This window comes from Nansenia antarctica (assembly GCF_963989245.1).
Source record: "Nansenia antarctica genome assembly, chromosome: 4".
Taxonomy (NCBI): Eukaryota; Metazoa; Chordata; class Actinopteri; order Argentiniformes; family Microstomatidae; genus Nansenia; species Nansenia antarctica.
This window is the reverse complement of record NC_137689.1, coordinates 71,083,908-71,106,100: the sequence shown is the minus strand read 5'-3', so window position 1 is coordinate 71,106,100 and position 22,193 is coordinate 71,083,908. Positions and strand designations below refer to the sequence as shown.

Below are 22,193 nucleotides of genomic sequence, written 5' to 3'. Positions count from 1 at the left end.
CCACTCTGGAGCGTCTTGTGGGCGTGTTATTGATTTCTCATTCTCGAGGCCAGGACTCCTTCCTGCCAGTCATGCAGGAGAGGTGCAAAGCACTCTGGGAAATTAGCTACTATGTCTAGCACAAATGTTGAAAGATGTAAACAAATCATCAGTCAGACCCTGTGTGTGTGTGTGTGTGTGTGTGTGTGTGTCTAGCACAAATGGTAAACAAATCATCAGTCAGAGACTGTGTGTGTGTGTGTGTGTGTGTGTGTGTCAGTCAATCCATCTCTGTGTACATCAGGGTCTGTGGATGAGGTGGATGCTGAAGGCTCCAGTGCTTTCCTCTGTTCCTCTGACAAGGTACTACGTTTCAATTAGAGACGTCAGGAGGAGACTATTAGACATCTGGATGGAGGGAGGGGGGAGGGAGGGAGGGGGGGGAGGAGGGAGGGGAGGAGGGAGGGAGGGAGGGAAGGATGGAGGGAGGGAGGGAGGGAGGGAAGGAGGGAGGCAAGGTGGGAGGGAGGGAAGGAGGGAGGGAAGGAGGGAGGGATGGAGGGAGACAGGTAGGGAAGGAGGGAGGGAAGGATGGGTGGAGGGAGGGAGGGAAGGAGGGAGGGAGGGAGGGATGGAGGGAGGGAAGGAAGGATGGAGGGAGGGAAGGATGGAGGCAGGGAGGGAGGGAAGGAGGGAGGGAGGGAAGGAGGGAGACAGGTAGGGAGGGAAGGAAGGATGGAGGGATGGAGGGATGGAGGAAGGGAAGGATGGAGGCAGGGAGGGAAGGAGGGAGGGAGGGAAGTAGGGAGACAGGTAGGGAGGGAAGGAAGGATGGAGGGAGGGAGGGAGTGAATCAGGGAGGGAGGGAGGGAAGAAGAGAGGGAGGGAAGGAGGGAAGGATGGAGGGAGGGAGTGAATCAGGGAAGGAGGGAAGGATGGAGGGAGGGAGTGAATCAAGGAAGGAGGGAAGGATGGAGGGAGGGAGTGAATCAGCAAAGGAGGGAAGGATGGAGGGAGGGAGTGAATCAGCAAAGGAGGGAAGGATGGAGGGAGGGAGTGAATCAGCAAAGGAGGGAAGGATGGAGGGAGGGAGTGGTGGTGAGAACAGTGCTGCTGATCATTCCAGACATACTGGGGGAGGAGGAGAGGAGGAGAGGAGGAGGAGAGGAGGAGAGGAGGAAAGGAGGAGAGGAGAGGAGGAGAGGAGGAGAGGAGGAGAGGAGTAAAGGAGTAGAGGAGGAGAGGAGGAGAGGAGGAGAGGAGAGGAGGAGAGGAGTAGAGGAGTAGAGGAGTAGAGGAGTAGAGGAGTAGAGGAGGAGAGGAGGAGAGGAGAGGAGGAGAGGAGGAGAGGAGGAGAGGAGAGGAGGAGAGGACTGTATTTATAGACAGACTGGGAACACAATGACCTTCCTGGGATTGTTTCAGCAGGCTCTCTCTCTGTGTGTGTGTGAGTGTGTGTGTGTGTGTGTGTGTGTGTGTGTGTGCGCGTGTGTGTGTGTGTGTGTGTGAGTGAGTGAGTGTGTGTGCGTGCGTGTGCGTGTCGGCCTCCTGCTGCAGCTGGCCTCCCATTGGCTGCGCTGCCTCGCTAGGTGCTAGGCTGAGCCTGACTGTCCTGGGACCAGCTAGACTGCCGCTGCTCAGAGCCCCACCGCCCTGCATACTGAGACATGAGCTGGGACTCGCCGTGTGTGTGCGTGTGTGTGTATGTGTGTGTGTACATGTCTACTGTACTGGTCTCTGTGTCTCTCTGCAGCAGTGTCTCTGTGTGGACCCAGGAGGGATGATTACTGTGATCCATCTCCTCCAGCCTACAGTACCGCCGCCTTTACCCCCTTTACCCTGTGACGTCTGCAGGGCTATTTCTGGTGTGTGTGTGTGTGTGTGTGTGTGTGTGTGTGTTTCTGTGCATGTGTGTGTGGCTGTCAGAGAGACTGTGTTTTCCTCTCAAAGGCTGCAAGCGTCCCTGTCGTGTACACTGTGTGTGTGTGTATGTTACTAGTGTACAGGGTGAGGGAGGAAGGGAGGGAGGGAGGGATGGAGGGACGGAGAGAGGGAGGAAGGGAAGGATGGAGGCAGGGAGGGAGAGAGGGAGGAAGGGAGGGTGTGAATCTGTGTGTGTTACTGTACATGGTGAAGAACATGGAGGGAGGGAGGAGGGAGGGAGGAGGGAAGGATGGAGGGAGGGAGTGAATCAGGGAAGGAGGGAGGGAGGGAGGGAGGGAAGGATGGAGGGAGGGAGTGAATCAGGGAAGGAGGGAGGGAGGGAAGGAAGGATGGATGGAGGAAGTGAATCTGTGTGTGTTACTGTACATGGTGAAGAACATTCACCACATCTTTCTCTGTATCTGGTCCGGTCCTCAGCAGAGGGGGTGGGGTGGGGGAGAGAGAGGAGAGAGGGGTGGGGTGGTGAAGTGGGGGGGGTAAGGACAAGGGGGTGGAGAGTGGAGGGGGATAAGGACACGGGCGGGGAGGGGCAGCATCATCAATCTGATCACTGGACGTCCAGGGAAGGTCATTACTCACCAGCCTGCCCAGGCTGACACCTGCAGACCTCCCCCTGTTGGTGTTAGCATAGCGATGGGCTCGTTGACTAGATCAATACCAGGCCACCAACAATGATCTGGTTGTGTTTAGTCAGCACTTAGGAGTCGTTAGAATGTCACATTTTGAATTTTACGTAAACAGCTTACGTGTTGAATGGAACATACCGGCAGACAGTAACATGACATTGATGACATCGCCATTACGGTTGAAAGGGGGTAAGCCATTCATTCGTAACTGTCAAGGTCATAGGTCAAGGACGATTCGATTCACCGCGTCGAGAGTGAACGCTATGGCCTCCCTTGGGGAGCAGGTGTTAATCACGCCTCAGTGACGTGACTTGAAGATGTTAGCTATGAAAAAAAATCTGTGGTAGTCGTGAAAATGCTTGAACACTGCCGTTGTGTTAGAGAGAGACATTTAAGAAAAGGGAAGGAGAGGGACATGGGTCTCACAACGGCAGAGTTAACGGCAGTCAGTCAGACAGGCAGGGGTCAGGCAGACAGGCAGGTAATCAGACAGGTAGCAGGTAAGGTATCCTTAGGAGGTACAGGGAGATCAAGGGTTAGCTTAGGATAGACGGGGTGGATGAGCAGGTTTCACAGCCAGATACGTAGCATACGAACAAACCATAAATGGCAGCGATCTGGCGTCGACCAGCAGCAGGTGGAGGGTTTTAGTAGGGGAGATCTGATGGCCAGGTTGCAGACAGGTGGTGTCAATCGCCGCAGGTGGCGGTCATGGAGGCAGACTCGTGACGGTTATTTTATTATTAAGTGTCACATCGCCGCCCCGTGTGGGGGACAACTGTACCGATGTATTCTAGTCTAGGAAGATCCTACTACTATACCTCCAGACAAGCCCCACATCCAGACATCATTATTGGGTTTGGTGGATAGCTTAATTAACTGGCCTTCTCCACTCTCACTGAAGAGGTCAGGCTGCCCTAAGCACGTTCTCTCTCTCTCTCTCTCTCTCTCTCTCTCTCTCTCTCTCTCTCTCTCTCTCTCTCTCTCTCTCTATCTGTCTCTCTCTATCTCTCTTTGTCTCTCTCTCTCTCTCTCTGTCTCTTTATGTCTCTCTGTCTCTCTCTTTCTCTCTCTCTGTCTCTCTCTCTCTCTCTGTCTCTCTCTCTCCCTCTCACACTCTCTCACACTCTCTCTCTCTCTGTCTCTCTCTCTCCCTCTCACACTCTCTCCCTCTCTCTCTCTCTCTCTCTCTGCAGCTTAAGTGGAGCAGAGAGATGTTTACCTGTATTTTTCTCTGTTAGTTTCCCTGTTAGTTTCTCAGTCTGTCCATCAGGTGAGAACAGCAGCTGTTCTGAGGCTCCAGACATGATTATCGCTGTCTGCTCGTCCCTCAGCCAGATGACATGGACACTAATTTAGTTTCAAGTTTCAAGTTTCAAGTTTTATTGTTACGTAACATTACACAAGACACAGTTGGTGACACAAAAGTGACAAGTTTTAGGAGACAAATAAGACAGGATAGTACAAATAGTAAAACATAGTAGTAAAAATAGTACATAGTATTGCACTCGGTGGCAGTGGGTGTAAGAGGTGGTATTGAGTAAAGTGACTGTGTGCTTTAGGTTGGGTACTGTGTACATGGGGTGTGTTTAAGGGTAGGTAGTCTGTGTACATGGGGTGTGCTGGGGGATAATAGTCATTTGTCTTCAGTAGGCTTGTTTATGAGCCTCATGGCCTTATACATATAGGATAATTATAATAATAGTAATATATTATTTATTATTATTATATTATTATATTGTATTAGTATTCTAATTATTGATTCTAGCAGAAAGGATGAAGTCGAATACATCTTTGTACATGTATGTTCTGTATCTATACAGTATACACAGCTGTACTTTTCCTGAGGTGAAGATTCCTAGGCCTCTTTCTGTCTTACGAGAGGATGTTACAAGAGAAGAGAATGTTCTCCAAGTCAACATCTTAGCTCAAGCTCGTAAAGAAGACGTGTGTCTATATGGGTAGGTCACTCTCAAGTGTCATGAAGCCACATCTCCAAACCCGGCCATGACAGGTGTTCACAATCACTACAGAACCAGTCATCTGTCGATGAGTCCTGTCACCCTAGACCCCGGACCACCATGCCAAACAAAACGCTTCGCTAAAGATTTGTTTTGGATATCACATTTCGGACTTTTCCTATAATTTTGACTGTGTTGTGTCAGGCTGCTGTGTGCTGAACAGGCAGGGTTCCTCCCGGGGGAGATTGGGTAGCAGTGAGGGATGCTTGACACTGGAATCACCCTAAACAACGCCCAGGAAAAAACACACACAAACACCTTTCTTTATCATAGACAGCTACTATTACATGTTTACAGGAAACAAAAAGTTTGTATATCCATTTCCCTCCTGTGATTGTATGTCGTCGAGCTTTTTAGATCAACATGTCTGTCTTCTCATATTGGGGAACAGTGTGTCTTGGAGTGTCAGCGTGTGATTTACTGATCTGTAGTAGATGACCTTGATGTTGGCTGGTAGTTGGTGTCTTGTCAGTTTATTGGGACTTATCACAATGTGTGTGTGTGTGTGTGTGTGTGTGTGTGTGCGCGTGTGTGCGTGTGTGTGCGTGTGTGCCTGCGCGCATGTTTGTGTTAAGAAGTGATTGTGTGTGTGTATGAGTGTGTGTCTGTACGTGTGCGGGCGTGTGTGTTGAGAAGTGAATGTGTGTGTGTGTGTGTAATGTATGTGTCTGTGTACGTGTATGTTGTGCTGAGGAGCTGCAGTTGTCAGTGGCTTTGTGGAGTGTATGCAACCCATGTTTAATACTGTCTATTCATTCTTAAATATCACAGTTATTATTACTTGGACATATCATTACAATTGTCGCAGTGTTGTTTAATGAATCGATTGTCAGGTAAACCCCCCAAAAACTCTTCAGTCCTCATTGGCTGTGGACTCACTCAGACTTACGGTGGTGTGGTCCCAGTGTGTTCAGGACATAGCCCAGGTCCACTGAGTGGGCTGAGGGGGGGGGGACCTGCAGAGACCTGCACCCCCCCAGAATCACCCCCCATCAACCCCATCTTCCGCCGTAGACTGAAGACCCATCTCTTCAGGCTACACCTTAACCGTTCCCTCCTGAGACATCTACTACCCCCCTTGTACTGTCTCCCCAGTGTCATAATAGAATAAAACATATATATATATATATATATATATATATATATATATTTAAATGGCCCCTGGCCTGAGCATAGATGACTTTTTCCTGCTGTGACTGGTGGACAGACGATTCACTTACTTAGTCAAATGTGTTTGTTGTAAGTCGCTTTGGTTAAGGGTGTCTGCTGAATGCCCAAAATGTAGCTGTACCTCCATTCATCAGGGGGTGATAGCCTGGGCCTCGGCCGGAGCTCAGCGGTGATAAAACCGGAGCTCTATGCCCACTGTTCATGTTTCTGTTATCAATGCTCCGCTTTGGTGTTTCTCTGTGCAGAAAAACAGCCTATATTTGGCTGCATGTGTGTGGGCTTGTGAGTGTGCGAATGCGTGCTTCTGTGTGTGTTGTGTGTGTTGTGTGGGTTGTGTGAGCGTGTGAGTGTGTTGTTGTTGTTGTTGTTGTTGTTGTTGTTGTTGTCAAGGTGCCTGGCTTCCAGTAACAGGTTTTGTCCCTGTGTGGGGTGTCTTCAGGGCTTATGGTTGTGTTATTGGTGTCCATCTGTGTGTGTGTGTGTGTGTTAGGGCTGGGTATCGCCACTGATTTCCCAAAACGATTAGATTCCGATTCACAGCTCCCGATTCGATTCGATTCACGATTCGATTCCGATTCGATCTAGTTACAATATACATTTTTTGCTTGAATATGAAAGAGATTCTCCGAACTAATGCTATAAATGGTTCAAGGAACCCTATAACATGTAGCATTGTTAAACATATCAATGAATTGACTCCAAAGCAGTTACATGAATGTACTTTTTATTTACATATGACTTTGCTTTTGTCCAGCTCATCTCTATCGTCACATTTTTAAAATCCAAAATGCACCCAGACATCTGACTTTAAGCCTGGTGATGACTTGAGTGTCCCTGCCATCGCCATGTTTTTAGATTTTAGGGTTGAGACCTCACGTTGCGTGAGATATGATAAATTCTTGTAGCGCGAGATCTGGCCACGAGATCTCGTTGCGGGTTGAAGCTGCAAGCAAAAAAAATAAAATAAAAATCGATCTCGGGATTTATGAATCGATAATCGCTCATTTAATGAAGATCGATTCAGAATCGGGAAATCGATTTTTTGAACCCAGCCCTAGTGTGTGTGTGTTTTACATAACAGTGATGTTTTGGAGGCTCAGGCCTGTGTTTTTTTGTTTTTTGTTGTTGTTTTTCCCCACCTCAACCAGACTTCATGTCCTTTCGCGTCATGTCTTTTTAACCAACTGTCGACGGTTGTGCAGCGTCTGCTGAACTCATCCTGGATGTTTCTCTCTGCTTCTCTCTGCTGCTGTGTCGTTATGGTGTGAGTGTCACCCGTCAGCAGAAGTGTTGACGTGACTCATACACACAACAAGAGTGTCTCCATGCTGTGTGTGTGTGTGTGTGTGTGTGTGTGTGTGTGTGTGTGTGTCAGCGGAGGCTGGCGGAGGTAGAAAAATCGGAGGACGGACGCAATGTCGATTTCTCCCTCCACCGGCCGTCCCTGGTGTGTGTGTGTGTGTGTGTGTGTGTGTGTGTGTGTGTGTGTGTGTTTCTATGTCTGGCTCTCCCATTAACAGGCCTTGTCTTGGTGTGTGTGTGTTGGTGTGTCTTCCAGGCCCATGTGGTCCAGCGCTGGCTTGTCCATCAGGACAGTAGCGTGAGGTCGGCCGAAGCCCGCGGAGTGTGGCACTATGATGACAGAGTAAATATCTCTCCACGCTGTATTACCTCAACTCTCTCACTCTCTCTCTGTCTCTCCACGCTGTATTACCTCAACTCTCTCACTCTCTCTCTGTCTCTCCCTCTCTCTATTTCACTCTCTCTCCCTCTCTCTCTTTCACTCTCTCCCACTCTCTCTCTCTCTCCCTCTCTCTCTCTCCCTCTCACTCTCTCCCTCTCTTTCAGTCTCTCACTCTCTCTCTCCCACTCTCTCACTCTCTCTCTCCCTCTCTCTCTCTCCCTCTCACTCTCTCCCTCTCTTTCAGTCTCTCACTCTCTCTCTCTCTCCCACTCTCTCACTCTCTCTCCCTCTCTCTCACTCTCCCTCTCTCTCTCCCTCTCTCTCACTCTCTCTCTCCCTCTCTCTCTCTTTCTCTCTCTCTCTCTCTCTCTCTCTCTCTCTCTCTCTCTCCCTCTCTCTCTCTTTCACTCTCTCACTCTCTCTCTGTCTCTCCCTCTCTCTCTCTAGCAGCTGTACGTGTAGTGGTTCTGTGTCGTTGCTTCTCTGGTACTTCCCTCTCTATCGATCTCCCTAGGCTTCTCTCTGTAGAACCTTTGTGTTGTTGTCGTTGTTGTTTCCGTTGTCGTTGTCGTGGTGGTTGTCGTGGTTGTCTGGTCAGTGTAGTCAGGTTTCTGTGGTGCTTTTGCCATACCTGTGTATCTATTACCGCTGTCTCTCTTTGATGTAGTACTTGTTTGACGGTCTGTGATTTGTGTGACCTTTTCTGTCACTGAGTGTGTGATATATTCGTTCTCGTGTGTGTCTGTGTGTGTGTGTGTGTGTGTGTGTGTGTGTGTGTGTAGTCCTCCTGTAAACCACTGTGTGTGTCTGTATATCAGTGTAGTACGTAGCTTTGTTTGTGATTGTTTGCAAAGATCAGTGGAAAATGTCCCCAAAAATATTTTATGTTGAATTCTCGATAAAACATCTGAAACATCTCCATCTCTTTCCATCTCTCTTTCCATCCACTCACGTTAAACGGTGTTTCTACGTTGAGTTTCAATCACAAGCGTTTTTTTATTATTTCCAACTGCAAAGAAGATGAAGAAAATGCTTTTATTTAACAGACATTTCACACACACACACGCACACACACACACACACACACACACCACACTCACTCCCACCCCCCAAAATACACACCAGTCACTCTGAGTCCTTTGTTCCAGCAGCATTTCAATCTGCAGGGTGACACACAGATCAACACAGATCCAGTATGAGATGCTCACGCAGATACAACATGAAAGGCTTCTCGTTAATTCTCGTTAACATAGAGAAACGCCCTCTCTGTGATCCTCTCATCCCTTCCTCCTCTTCCTCACCCCTCCTCCTCCTCCTCCTTCTTCGCGAGCGGCGTGGAGCCAGCAATGCCCCTGATATGCCATACTGCAGCATAGAGGGATTACACAGCATCACATCTTGACATGACTTGAGACGGAGAGAGAGAGATCTGAGAAGAGGAAGAGGGAGGGTGGGAGGGAGGGAGGGAGAGAGGGAGGGAGGGAGAGGGGAAGAGAGGGAGAGGGAGAGAGAGATCTGAGAAGAGGAAGAGGGAGGGAGGGAGAGAGGGAGGGAGGGAGGGAGGGAGAGAGGGAGAGGGGAAGAGAGGGAGAGGGAGAGAGAGATCTGAGAAGAGGAAGAGGGAGGGTGTGTGGGAGGGAGAGGGGAAGAGAGGGAGAGAGGGAAGGAGGGATGGAGGGAGGGAGGCAGAGGGGGCACGTGAGCGATGTGGAGTGTTTGGCTGGAGGATCTGATTACTGGGTAGAACTGACGCACTGACAGCACTTGTGGATTACTAATGAACGGTCTGGGGACACGCTTCAGACTGGCCACACATCAGGGAGGGAGGGAGGGAGGGAGGGAGGGAGGGAGAGGGGGATGGAGAGAGAGAGGAGGGACGCCGTAGGGAGGACAATCGATTTCAGCTTCCCAGCAAGTCAGTACAAACTGGGGTGGAATTACATTTATGCAGTTATTTCCATTTCCCATGGTGAGGCCTCACACACACATGTACACACACACACACGTGTACACACACACACACACACTCACCCCCACACACACAAACGATCGATTGCCTCAATCTATGCCTCTCTCACACATTCATGTGAATTCACATTCACAAACACACACGCAAGATGATTGATGCACTTAGCAAAAGGGGGGAGGAGAGGAGGGAGGAGAGACTATGGGAGAGGAGAGACTATGGGGGAGGAGAGACTATGGGAGAGGAGAGACTATGGGAGAGGAGAGACTATGGGAGAGGAGAGACTAGGGGGGAGGAGAGCCAGGGGGAGGAGAGACTATGGGAGAGGAGAGACTATGGGAGAGGAGAGACTATGGGGGAGGAGAGACTATGGGAGAGGAGAGACTATGGGAGAGGAGAGACTATGGGAGAGGAGAGCCAGGGGGGAGGAGAGACTATGGGAGAGGAGAGACTATGGGAGAGGAGAGACTAGGGGGGAGGAGAGACTAGGGGGGAGGAGAGACCAGGGGGGAGGAGAGACTATGGGAGAGGAGAGACCAGGGGGGAGGAGGGGAGAGAGGCGAGACTATGGTGGAGAAGAAACTAGGGGGGAGGAGAGACTAGAGGGAGGAGAAACTAGGGGTGAGGATAGACTAGGGGGGGAGGAGGGGGGAGGATAGACTAGGGGGGAGGAGAGACCAGGGGGGAGGCGAGACTAGGGGGAAGGGGGGAGGATAGACTAGGGGTGAGGATAGACTAGGGGGGAGGAGGGGGGAGGAGAGGCCAGGGGGGAGGAGAGACTAGGGGGGAGAAGAAACTAGGGGTGAGGATAGACTAGGGGGGAGGAGGGGGGAGGAGAGGCCAGGGGGGAGTTAGAGACAGTGCTCAGTATTCCTCCCCCACCGTGGGGGAGGAGGGGGGAGGATAGTCTAGAGGGGAGGAGGGGGGAGGATAGTCTAGAGGGGAGGAGGGGGGAGGAGATGCCAGGGGGGAGGAGGGGGGAGGAGAGGCCAGGGGGGAGTTAGAGACAGTACTCAGTATTCCTTCCCCACCGCGGGGGTGGAGCAGCAGCAGAGACCTATCAATCAACAGCTGTGAAATCCCGTAACAAAATGGCCGACGGCGACAGGGTGGAGATCAGAGCAGGAGCATGCCGAACCCTCGCTGGCAGACCAGCAGTACCGCAACACCACAGTACCGCAACCGCAGTATCGCAGGCTTCACTGGGTTGTTACCGGGGGAAACCTTGGCCCGGTGTAATCACACGTCACAAAGGTCTTCTGTCAACCCCGAAGGTGGTCCGAGATGAGAGGCCAGCGGAGGCTTGTGAGATGTTGTTATTACACAGATACACACTACCTCTCTTAAGATCTCCATCCCATCCCTCCCTGGGAACGAACACTTTGTTAGGCTGCGCTCAGGCCGGCGGTTCAGGACCATGTCCGCACGGACAAATAGACTGAAGCTCAGCTTCTATACCCTAGGGCCATTCAGGCCCTGAACACAGCAAAGACCTAGGTTCTATGCCCTGGACAATCTAGACAACTTGATGGCAGCTACTAGATTGTAAACATAAGTGCAATATTGAAATACAACTGTGAACATTTCAAACCTGCTAACTGCGACACTTTAAATGAATGTGCAACAATACTATGTGCAATATGACAACCCTTGTGTACATAAGGTTCAGATATAGGAAAAGTTAGGATATTTATAGCATAGCATAGAGTACAGCACAGTGTTTTATTGTATAGTATAGTAGTATAGTATAGTAGATAGTGTACATAGCCTTTATTTATGTAAACCAGCTCTTTTCCCTTTTTTATTTTACCCGTGGCCCTCTTGTTTTTAGTATTTTTCCAAGCACCAGGGGAGCCCCCCCTACTAAATTTCGTTGTATGGTACCTGTACTGTATTAATGACAATAAAGACCATTCATTCATTCATTACACACTTACACGCTTACACACTTACACACTTACACACTACCTCTCTTACACACTTACACACTTACACACTACCTCTCTTACACACTTACACAATTACACACTTACACACTACCTCTCTTACACACTTACACACTTACACACTACCTCTCTTACACTTACACACTTACACAGATACACACTACCTCTCTTACACACTTACACAGATACACGCTACCTCTCTTACACACTTACACCGATACACACTACCTCTCTTACACACTTACACACTACCTCTCTTACACACTTACACACTACCTCACTTACACACTACCTCTCTTACACACTTACACACATACCCAGATACACACTACTTCTCTTACACACCTACACACTACCTCTCTTACACACTTACACAGATACACGCTACTTATCTTACACACCTACACACTACCTCACTTACACACTTACCTCTAAGTTACTGAGTGAGCCGATAGACAAACTGTCACGAATCAAGGCTGAACCCAGATGCAGACACAGACAGGAAAGGGTTAAGCAAGTAGTTTTAATAAGAGATACAGGCAGGCGGGTAGTCGGGCGGGTAGCCAGGTGAGCGGGGGTCAGCAGGCAGGTGGGTAATCAGACAGGCAGGTGTCAGGCTGGCAGGCGGACAGTCAGACAGGAAGGGGTCAGGCAGGTCAGGTGTCTGCTGGAGGACAGGGAGAACCAGGGTTACACAACGGATCTGACGAGCAGACAAGCAGGGTAACAGAGCGTAACAGAGCTGGCAGCGTGGCACAGAGACAAACCATGGATGGCAACGACCCGGCGCTGGTTAGCTGCAGGTGCAGGGTACTAGTAGAGTGGAGGTGATTGTCAGGTCGCAGGCAGGTGTGCCAGTCACAGGCAGGTGTGCCAATCACTGCAGGTAGTGGACACGGAGGCGGGGTCGTAACACAAACATAGAGAAACACATTACAGGATTTCCTACCACGATAGCCGTTTTTAAAATGTATATTTAATTTGTATTACTTTATATATGCAGCAATAATATTGGATGTGATTCAGTAGAGTGGCTGTATTTGAGCGAATGCATTAGATGTTAAATTCCATTACAGAGGAGGGCGATGCTGTCACCATGCTAGCAGCTTACCTAACACCCTGCCTTCCCCATGAGTCCCCATGCAAATACTGTAGCGTTAGCGTTCTGCTAGCAACACCTCAGCCTGACGACATCCTACATTACTGGGCTAGAGGGTGAGAGAGAGAGAGAGAGAGGAGAGGAAGAGCTGTGAAGAGGAGGAGGAAGAGGAGGAGGAGGAGGAGGAGGGGGAGGTAGAGTAGGGCGGCTTGGGCAGCGGATATGACATGTCAACGAAAAAAAGAGAGAGAGAGAGAGAGAGGAAGAACAAGAGGAAGAGAGAGAAAGAGAGAAGTAGGGAGAACGAGAGAGAGAGGGGGAGAGAATGGGAGAGAGAGAGAGGAAGAACAAGAGGAAGAGAGAGAAAGAGAGAAGGAGGGAGAACGAGAGAGAGAGAGAGAGAGGGGGGGAGAGAGAGAGAAGCAGATCACGGAAGTACTGAGAGGGGGAGTGTGAGAAAGGAGTAGCATCCACCCCCTCCCACCGGGATCACAGACGGCAGGAGATCAAAGGGGAGAGGGAAAGACCTTGGGAGAGGGAGAGAGAGAGAGACAAGGAGAGAGAGAGAGACAAGGAGAGAGAGAGAGAGAGAGAGAGAGAAGAGCTTGTGATAGAGAGCAAATAATAGATGTGTGGCTTATAAAACCAGAAGGGAATACGGTTAGAGAAGACTTAAGCCTGACATGAATGCGTGATCCAGTATGAGGAGACGCTAATTGACAGAATTCAAGGACTCGAAGCGCACGAGACACGAGAAAGAGGGTCTGTCCTATGGCCTGTCAGTTCAATATAATTAACCCACTTGAGGAACGCACCTCAAACGGCGTGTATCTCATCGCACATGACTGGTGTGTGGGCTGGCTGTTGGTAAAGGCGTCTTAGCTGCTAGTTCAACGTCCTCCAGGCAGAGACAGGCAGCCTTGGACTAGCGTGCTAGCAACGGCGGCGGCGGTGGCCATATTAGCAACGCCCCCGCACGGCGATGTCGGAGCCGGGGGCGTCCTCTCCAGAGGACGCAGACACAGAGAACAATCAGAGAGGACATGACATCATCGTCGGCAAAAAAACAGGAAAGGTCGGCCATTTTACCTGAGGGCGCCCGGATGGGTTCCCGCCGTCTCTCTCTCGTAAAAGCTTCACTTCCACGCGGGCGGGCCTCTGAAGTGAGCCAGACAGCGGGGAAGGAAGGAGGCGCAGAGGACTTGCCCTCTGGACAGCTGCCAACCCTCCCAGGAGGAGACTGAGGGGGAGGCGCAACAGTTAGCGGTTGTGTACTACCAGTCAGCCATGTTTAGAGGCCTTCAAACAGACAGACAGCGAGTGGAATAGTGAGTGGTTTGTGAAGGAGGAGGATGCGTCAGAAGAAGTGAATGAAGGGGAATGCGCCGTGTCTGAATCGGGCGTGAGTGTTATGACTGAGGGAGAGAAGCAGGAGTCAAACACCCCGGTCGGAGCCGTCTCGTTGATCAAATCGAGTAGTCGTTTGCGGTCGTCTGATGTTTCGTGAACCAGGTTGTCAGATTTGATTTTGAATGTTCTTTTTGGGGGGGGCGGGGGGGGGGGGGGCATTGAGTGAATTGAACGCATTCAGTGCCGAGGGTGAATAAAGTCGCCCGAACGGTCATCATTGTAGAGTGCCAAAGGTGACTTTATTCACCAGAAATCCATCAATTACGATCCTTCATTTGGTAGCCAATCAAAGTGCTGTTGCTAGGTAAACACCACATAAAACACTTGGCCCTCTAGAGTCTAGGGGGGTGTGGAGTGTTCCGGAATGCTTTGGCAGTTGGTGAGTTGTGGAAATGCCGCACCGGGCTATACGTATATCTTACTGTAACCCTCCTCGTCTCACTGGCTGTGTGTCTGCCTCCCCTCAGAGAAATACACAAAAAGTGTCAACTGTTTGGTCAAGTAACTCTGTAAATGTCCTACCAGACTACTTTAATCTCTTACCCCTCTCTCTCTCTCCCTCCCTCTCTCCCTCTCTCCCTCTCTCCTTCTCTCTCCAGGCGGATGCATGCACCAGTTTCCTCAGAGCGGCCCGTTCTGGTAATCTGGACAAAGCTCTGGACCACATCAAGAATCACATCGACATCAACCTGTCCAATCAGGTAAGAGATACCTCACACACACCTCAAGGTGACTCCTGCAGGCTGGGACACTGTGTCTGTCTGTGTGTGTGTGTGTGTGTGTGTGTGTGTGTGTGTTTGTCTGAGTGTGTGTGTGTCTGTGTGTGTCTGTGTGTGTCTCACGGCTGGATAATAAGATAAGTAGACAGACGACATCATTCATACACGAAAAACCAACATGTCGTTCTAGGGGTCATTGCCATCAGATAGTTTATTTACCGATACGTCAAGTGTGTGTGTGTGTGTGTGTGTGTGTGTGTGTGTGTGTCTGTCTGTCTGTCTGTCTGTCTCTCTGTGTGTGTGTGTCTGTGTCTGTGCGTTTCTCCCTGTTTTCCTGTGTCCTGACAGCTCCTGACACAGCTGTGTTTACTGTGGCAATAATGCCAGTCATTCAGAACCTTTAATGAGGAAATGTTAATCATTAGTGATACAGCCAGATCCTCCCCCCTTCCCCTCTGTCTCTTCCCTCCTCCCCACCCCCCTCCTCCCTTCCTCCCCTCCCCTCCCCTCTCCTCCCCACTGTCTCTCCCCTCCTCCCCCCCCTCCTCTCTCCCCTTCTCCCCATCCCTCCCCCCCCCCCTCTATCTGTCCTGTTTCACCTTGTTGCATCATGAGAGAAGCACAACACTTAGAACATCTAAATACATATCTTAGGCCCATGTAATATTTCCCGTCTTTTTCATCTGTTTTGGTAAATGTACTATATGGAGATTTTGACCCAAACAGAGCCTGAGGTAGTGAGATGGTAGAGGTTTCTATAGTAACCAGTCTTAGTAACCAGACTAGTCCTATTTGAAGTGAGCTATATACAGTGTTGGTGAAGCTACTCTAAAAATGGACCTAACTAGATTACCAATGACTTTACAAGGGATGAGTTTGAACTACACTAAGGCTACCCTTAGATACAGTATAAAGTATATATGATGTACTTATCCAACACACGACAGTCAGCTGCTGAAAGAAGACCAGTCCATGTGACAGGAAGCGTGTGACTGTAATCACTGAGAGACAAATAAATGCTGAGGTGGAGCTGGGTGAGGAGACCACAGGCAATAAGGGAAGGAATGGGGGGGGAATTGAAGTTCAAGGGCTGGAATAAGTAACACCCAAATTGGACAATGAGACATGTCACACCAGTTGAGGAATGCCTTTTACTGGTAGTTCAGTTGTTATACTACATACCCAGCCATCACCTTGTCTTGAGATGTCTTAATTAATTGACAAATGTGTCTTAAGACGTCTCGAGACAAGGTGATGGCTGGGTATGTAATTGTAAGTTTAGCTGCATTTGGATAACTTATCCATGGCCACGTTAAATGTATTAAACTACTACTACTACTAGTTTAACGACCACCGTTTTTTCTTTAAATGAATGTGCAATAACACTATGTGCAATATGACAACCCTAGTCGTCTATCTGTACAGTATAGTATAGTGGATAGTGTACATAGCCTTTATTGATGTAAACCAGCTCCTTCCCTTCTTTTTTTTTCTTTTTTTTTCTTTCCTAGCACCAGGGGAGCCCCCCCTCCCAAATTTCGTTGTTTGGTACCTGTACTATATCAATGACAATAAAGACCATTCATTCATTCATTCATTCATTCATTCATTCATTCATTCACCAAGCCACTGCAATATGCAGTTAAACTGATACAGTAGTTGAACTACAGCTTAACTGTCCCTCCTTAGACCTCTTCATCCCATCTACCCCCCTCTATAGTTTCTAAAATGTAAGTATAGTTTCCAAAACCTTAAATCGTCCTTCTTCTAGCATTATGACTGCCCCTGGCCCTAGCATAATTACTTTGTCTTATAATGACAGATGGATAGATGATTCACTTACTTGTATTAATACAAATGGATTAATTATAAGTCGCTTTGGACAAAAATGCCCAAACTGTAAAATGTAAATGAATTACATGTCGTGGGACTGCTTCCCAACACCGGCAGTCTGTGAAGTCAAAAGTAAAAGAAGTCATATTAATAAGTAATGCATTCATTCATTCATTCATTCATTCATTCATTCATTCATGTACTACAGTGGCTTCAACAGTGCAAAAAATGCTGTGCAAAGTACAGTGAGATGACATGCAATATAATACAGTACTGGTACTCAAGTAGTCAGGTAGTTATGTAATATGTTTATTTTTGTGGTGGGTGGTGAATGGACGGGAGGTGGAACACATGAAACCCTGGCAGCGTGCCGGGCTCTGGGCCTGGGGGACGCCTCCTGCTGTTAACGCCTGCAGGCTACAGCACAGCTACACCCACCAGAACCATTCACAAAGAACCCACCAGAACCATTCACAAACAACCCACCAGAACCATTCACAAACAACCCACCAGAACCATTCACAAAGAACCCACCAGAACCATGCAGTACTACACCCACCAGAACCATTCACAAAGAACCCACCAGAACCATTCAGTACTACACCCACCAGAACCATTCACAAAGAACCCACCAGAACCATTCACAAAGAACCCACCAGAACCATTCACAAAGAACCCACCAGAACCATTCACAAACAACCCACAAGAACCATTCACAAAGAACCCACCAGAACCATTCAGTACTACACCCACCAGAACCATTCAGTACTACACCAGAACCATTCACAAAGAACCCACCAGAACCATTCACAAAGAACCCACCAGAACCATTCACAAACAACCCACCAGAACCATTCACAAACAACCCACCAGAACCATTCACAAACAACCAGTACCAAGCAGTCTCCTACTGGACCACCACAGAACCATTCACAAAGAACCAGAGATACTGGACCACCACAGAACCTTTCACAAAGAACCAGAGGTACTGGACCACCACAGAACCATTCACAAACAACCAGAGCATCAAGTAGGCAGTGTTGTCAAACTGGATATCAGAAACAGTGTTTCCTGCTGCTGCTGGTACTGTATTATGTACTATAAACGTATGTACCATATGTACTATAAACGTACTATACAATTATGTACTATATGTACTATAAACGTATGTACCATATATACTATAAACGTACTATACAATTATGTACTATATGTACTATAAACGTATGTACCATATGTACTATAAACGTACTATACAATTATGTACTATATGTACTATAAACGTATGTACCATATATACTATAAACGTACTATACAATTATGTACTATATGTACTATAAACGTATGTACCATATATACTATAAACGTACTATACAATTATGTACTATATGTACTATAAACGTATGTACCATATGTACTATAAACGTACTATACAATTATGTACTATATGTACTATAAACGTATGTACCATATGTACTATAAACGTACTATACACTTATGTACTATATGTACTATAAAAGTATGTACCATATGTACTATAAACGTACTATACAATGATGTACTATATGTACTATAAACGTATGTACCATATCTACTATAAACGTACTATACAATTATGTACTATATGTACTATAAACGTATGTACCATATCTATAAAATGATGCACTATAAAATGATGTACTATAAACATACTATACAATTATGTACTACTATAAACGTACTATATAAAAGTAGAACCCCTTGTTATAACAGTTATTACCATGACCACTGACCAGGGGTTGTGAATGAAGTCTTTGGTCAGGGTTGCTGTTGGGGTCAGGGTCAGGGTCAAGGTCAGGGTCAGGGTCAGGGTCAAGGTCAGGGTCAAGGTTAGGATGGTTGCCCTGCTTTACTGGGTAAAATGTCCAGGACTTGGTTGAGCTCATTGATTTTAAAGTAAACGGTTGAATTTGAGACTGAAAACCAGGATACTGACAGGGCGCATGACGCTGTTGCTAGTCGTCGCTATTCTGGTTGAATCTGCTGCTGTTTTGGGTTTAGCAGCAGGAAGGAGGATGATACAGGGTTTCTACTGTCTGTGAGTTCAGCCTGCCAAGCTGCCCTGGTCCTATCTACAGCAGGTTCCTCCCAGCTCACACAAGTGTGTGTGTGTGTGTGTGTGTGTGTGTGTGTGTGTGTATATGTGCGTGTGTGTGTGTGTGTGTATGTGCGTGTGTGTGTGTGTGTGTATGTGCGTGTGTGTGTGTGTGCGCGTGTGCGTGTGCATATGTGTGTGTGTGTGTGCATGCGTGTGTGCCATCTGCGTGTATGTGTGCTGTCTTGAGTGCCTACGTGTGTGTGTGTGTGTGTGTGTGTGTGTGTGTGTTCACATGCGTGTGTGCCATCTGCGCGTGCTCTGCAGAGGCAGTCCCTTACACATTAGAATTGAGTTCCACTGCAGTATGAAGGAAGGGGGGAGGCCAGTGTGGTTCACAGTGCCCCCCTGTGGCCCGGTCGCGGTACTCCACCCTGTCTGAAGCACAGTCTGTACCGCATCTGTCTGTCTGCAGTTCCACCCAGACACAGTCCAGATGAAACAGCCCTGTCTGGTTCCTCAGAGAGCTCACCACCACATCTCCCTGCAGACTGTTGAATCAGTAACATCTCCTTTTATCTGCAGCCAGCCACTCCGGGTCTCTAAGTGTGTCTGTGTGGTATTTTTAGTACTGAGACGAGGCGCATGTGAGGATAAGATGGAATTACAGTAAATGCGAGACAAATTGGGTTGCGGCTCCCGGAGACACAATGCAGGAGAGGGGGGCTGGTGGTTCTGTGTGGTGCAGCGGTCGCCACACTGCAATTAAAAAAAAGTCAGCTCTCAAAAACAAGAAAAAAAAGCAATGAAATGGAAAAATAAGCTAAATTAACAGGACACAATTTCACAAAATAAGTTTTTTTAAAGATTTTCTTAAAACAAGCAAAATATATCTTAAAACTGGCACAGTCAGACGAAAAACAAGCATATTATTGCCTTGATTTAAGATATTTCACCTGACTTAGATTTAACATTTGCGGTTTTTGATGGTTCTTTGTGGTGTAGACTCGGTCTGATGGTTCTCTGGTATGAACTGCACTTATAGAGCGCCTTTATCCAAAGCGCTTTACAACGGCCTCTCATTCACCCATTCACACACACGTTCACACACCAATGGCGGCAAGCTACCATGCAAGGTGCCAGCCCGCTCACTGGGAGCAATTTGGGGTTCAGTTTCTTGCCAAAGGACACTTCCCAACACTGCGATCATTAGACGGCGGCTCTACCTCCTGCGCCACAGCCGCCCCCACTGCCTTTGTGGTGTAGAGGTCAGATGGTTCTCTGTGGTCTAGACTAGGTGTGATGGTTCTGTGGTGTAGACTAGGTGTGATGGTTCTGTGGTGTAGACTAGGTGTGAAGGTTCTGTGGTGTAGACTAGGTGTGATGGTTCTGTGGTGTAGACTAGGTGTGATGGTTCTGTGGTGTAGACTAGGTGTGATGGTTCTGTGGTGTAGACTAGGTGTGATGGTTCTGTGGTGTAGACTAGGTGTGATGGTTCTGTGGTGTAGACTAGGTGTGATGGTTCTGTGGTGTAGACTAGGTATCGTGAACTTAGAATCATAAGGTTCTATCTCCGTTTAGGGCAGTTCAGAGATATTGAGCGTCAACGTTTTTACATTCCATTATGTTTTGTGAGATGGAACCTTTGTATTTTATGAATTACTAACTAAAAAATGTCAACATTTTAGAAATAACACCACACAGGCATTAATAAACACCTAATGGATCAGATTATGTAAAAAACTCAATTTTGACAAAAATGGAGATAGAACCTTATAATTCTAACGTCACGGTATGATGGTTCTGTGGTGTAGACTAGGTGTGATGGTTCTGTGGTGTAGACTAGGTGTGATGGCTCTCTGTGGTGTAGACTAGGTGTGATGGTTCTGTGGTGTTGAGGTCTGATGGTTCTCTGTGCTGTAGCGTCTACTGTCTGATGTGTGTGTTTAACGGCTCACGGTCAGAGTTGTATGACCTCTATCAGTCAATAAATCAATCTTTGTATGGCATATGTAATTCCCAACTGCATAATACAATGCGCTGTATAGTAAAAACAACTCAAAACAAAGGAGATGGATGTAGTTGTTGTTGTCTGTGATGTATCCAATAGTAGTGAATAATTGCGTGTTTTAAATGGTGAGTATACATATCGTCCACAGATAACCCCTTGTGAAATGATGTAAATATGATTAGTAATACCTTTTACGAAGGCTGTAAAGCTTGTTAGACTGATTCACATCAACACAGGGTTTAGTTGAGAACTGATTTCATTAAAACAATGAATCAGTTTGATTTTAAATCGATGATCTGATTTTAATCAGACAAATTTAAATCACCTGACTGTACTCACCCTTAGGTGGCACTATGGCACTGGCTGGAGGCAGAGGGAGTTAGGTAAAGGTCAAAACCCAGGATGTTGAATTACGCTAAATGCCTACAGGCCAGACTGACTTAATCCATACCTCCGATCGATCGGGAGATGAATTAACTAATGAAAAAACATGTGTCAACACATCCCTTACATCTCCCCTGCCAGGTCAGGTGTGTATGATAGCCTGACGTATGCCAGTGGTCCTGCTTACTGGCTCCATCCACACGATCTGCTCTAATGGGTTCTACAGTACTGAGGGAGCTGGGCTGTTGAGTTGTGTGCAGGGGTCTGGCAAAAGTGGTTATGTGACAGCAGCTGGTGAAAGAGGGATGTTGGCAACCAATCAAAATGTTTTATTCAGAAAAATTTAAATAAAAGTCAATGTTGTTGAAAATCAATGACACACTCGCTAGTCAAGCCAAAATATTGCAATGCAATGGATTCGCTGAATAATCCCCACTACTACCTAGTTGACTATAACACATTGTTAGCAAAACAATTGCATTGCAATGTTTTGGCTTGACTAGCGAGTGTGTCATTGATTTTGTATGAAATGTATTTACATTTTTCTGAATAAAAGTCCAAACATTTGGTAGGTTACATACGTGTTCCCTCTTTCACCAGCTGCTGTCACATATGAAGATTCTGTCTAGACTCTAGAGTCTGATTCCAATTCCAGAACTTCTGGAAGATTCTGTCTAGAGTCTGATTCCAATTCCAGAACTTCTGGAAGATTCTGTCTAGAGTCTGATTCCAATTCCAGGACTTCCGAAAGATTCTGTCTAGAGTCTGATTCCGAAGATTCTGTCTCAGTCTTACAGCTTAGGGTCGGGTTCTGAAGGGTTCTTGTGTCTCCTTTCCAGAATGGGCTCAACGGGCTACATCTGGCCTCTAAAGAAGGCCACGTCAAGATGGTTCTGGAGCTGCTACATGCGGGCATCGTCCTGGAAACCACCACCAAGGTACTCACACAGAGACACACACACACACACACACACACACACACACACACGTACACACACACACGCGGGCACGCACACACACGCGCGCACGCATGCACGCACCCCTACTCACCCACCATGTACCGTACACCCACGGGGAGGCTGGTGGAGGTAGAAATCGGAGGACGGGTTCATTGTCATGGAGGGAATGGCATGAGGACTGGTCTGAATGAGCCCGTCCTCCGATTTCTACCTCCACCAGCCTCTACTGCAGTGTATGAGATGTATGAGATGTATGAGATGTATGAGGCCAAGCAGGACATCAGATAAACGTCATGCACTAACGCTGATTCATACTGTGGCTGATGTCACTCTGCCCTTCTCCCTCCATCATCATAACTCATCATGAT

At 47.8% G+C, this 22,193-nt stretch overlaps 1 protein-coding gene across 1 annotated transcript in view; it reads left to right on the top strand.

Annotated features, from left to right (window-relative positions):
• LOC308156339 (uncharacterized protein) overlaps positions 1–22,193 on the top strand; it is a gene marked incomplete at both ends in the record, with an annotated part of 87,637 nt that overhangs the window by 15,981 nt on the left and 49,463 nt on the right. The window contains 3 exons of the mRNA XM_080529677.1: positions 7,299–7,385; positions 14,445–14,546; positions 21,706–21,804. Coding sequence (XP_080385803.1) covers positions 7,299–7,385; positions 14,445–14,546; positions 21,706–21,804 — 288 coding nt within the window. The remainder of the gene's footprint in view (positions 1–7,298; positions 7,386–14,444; positions 14,547–21,705; positions 21,805–22,193) is intronic.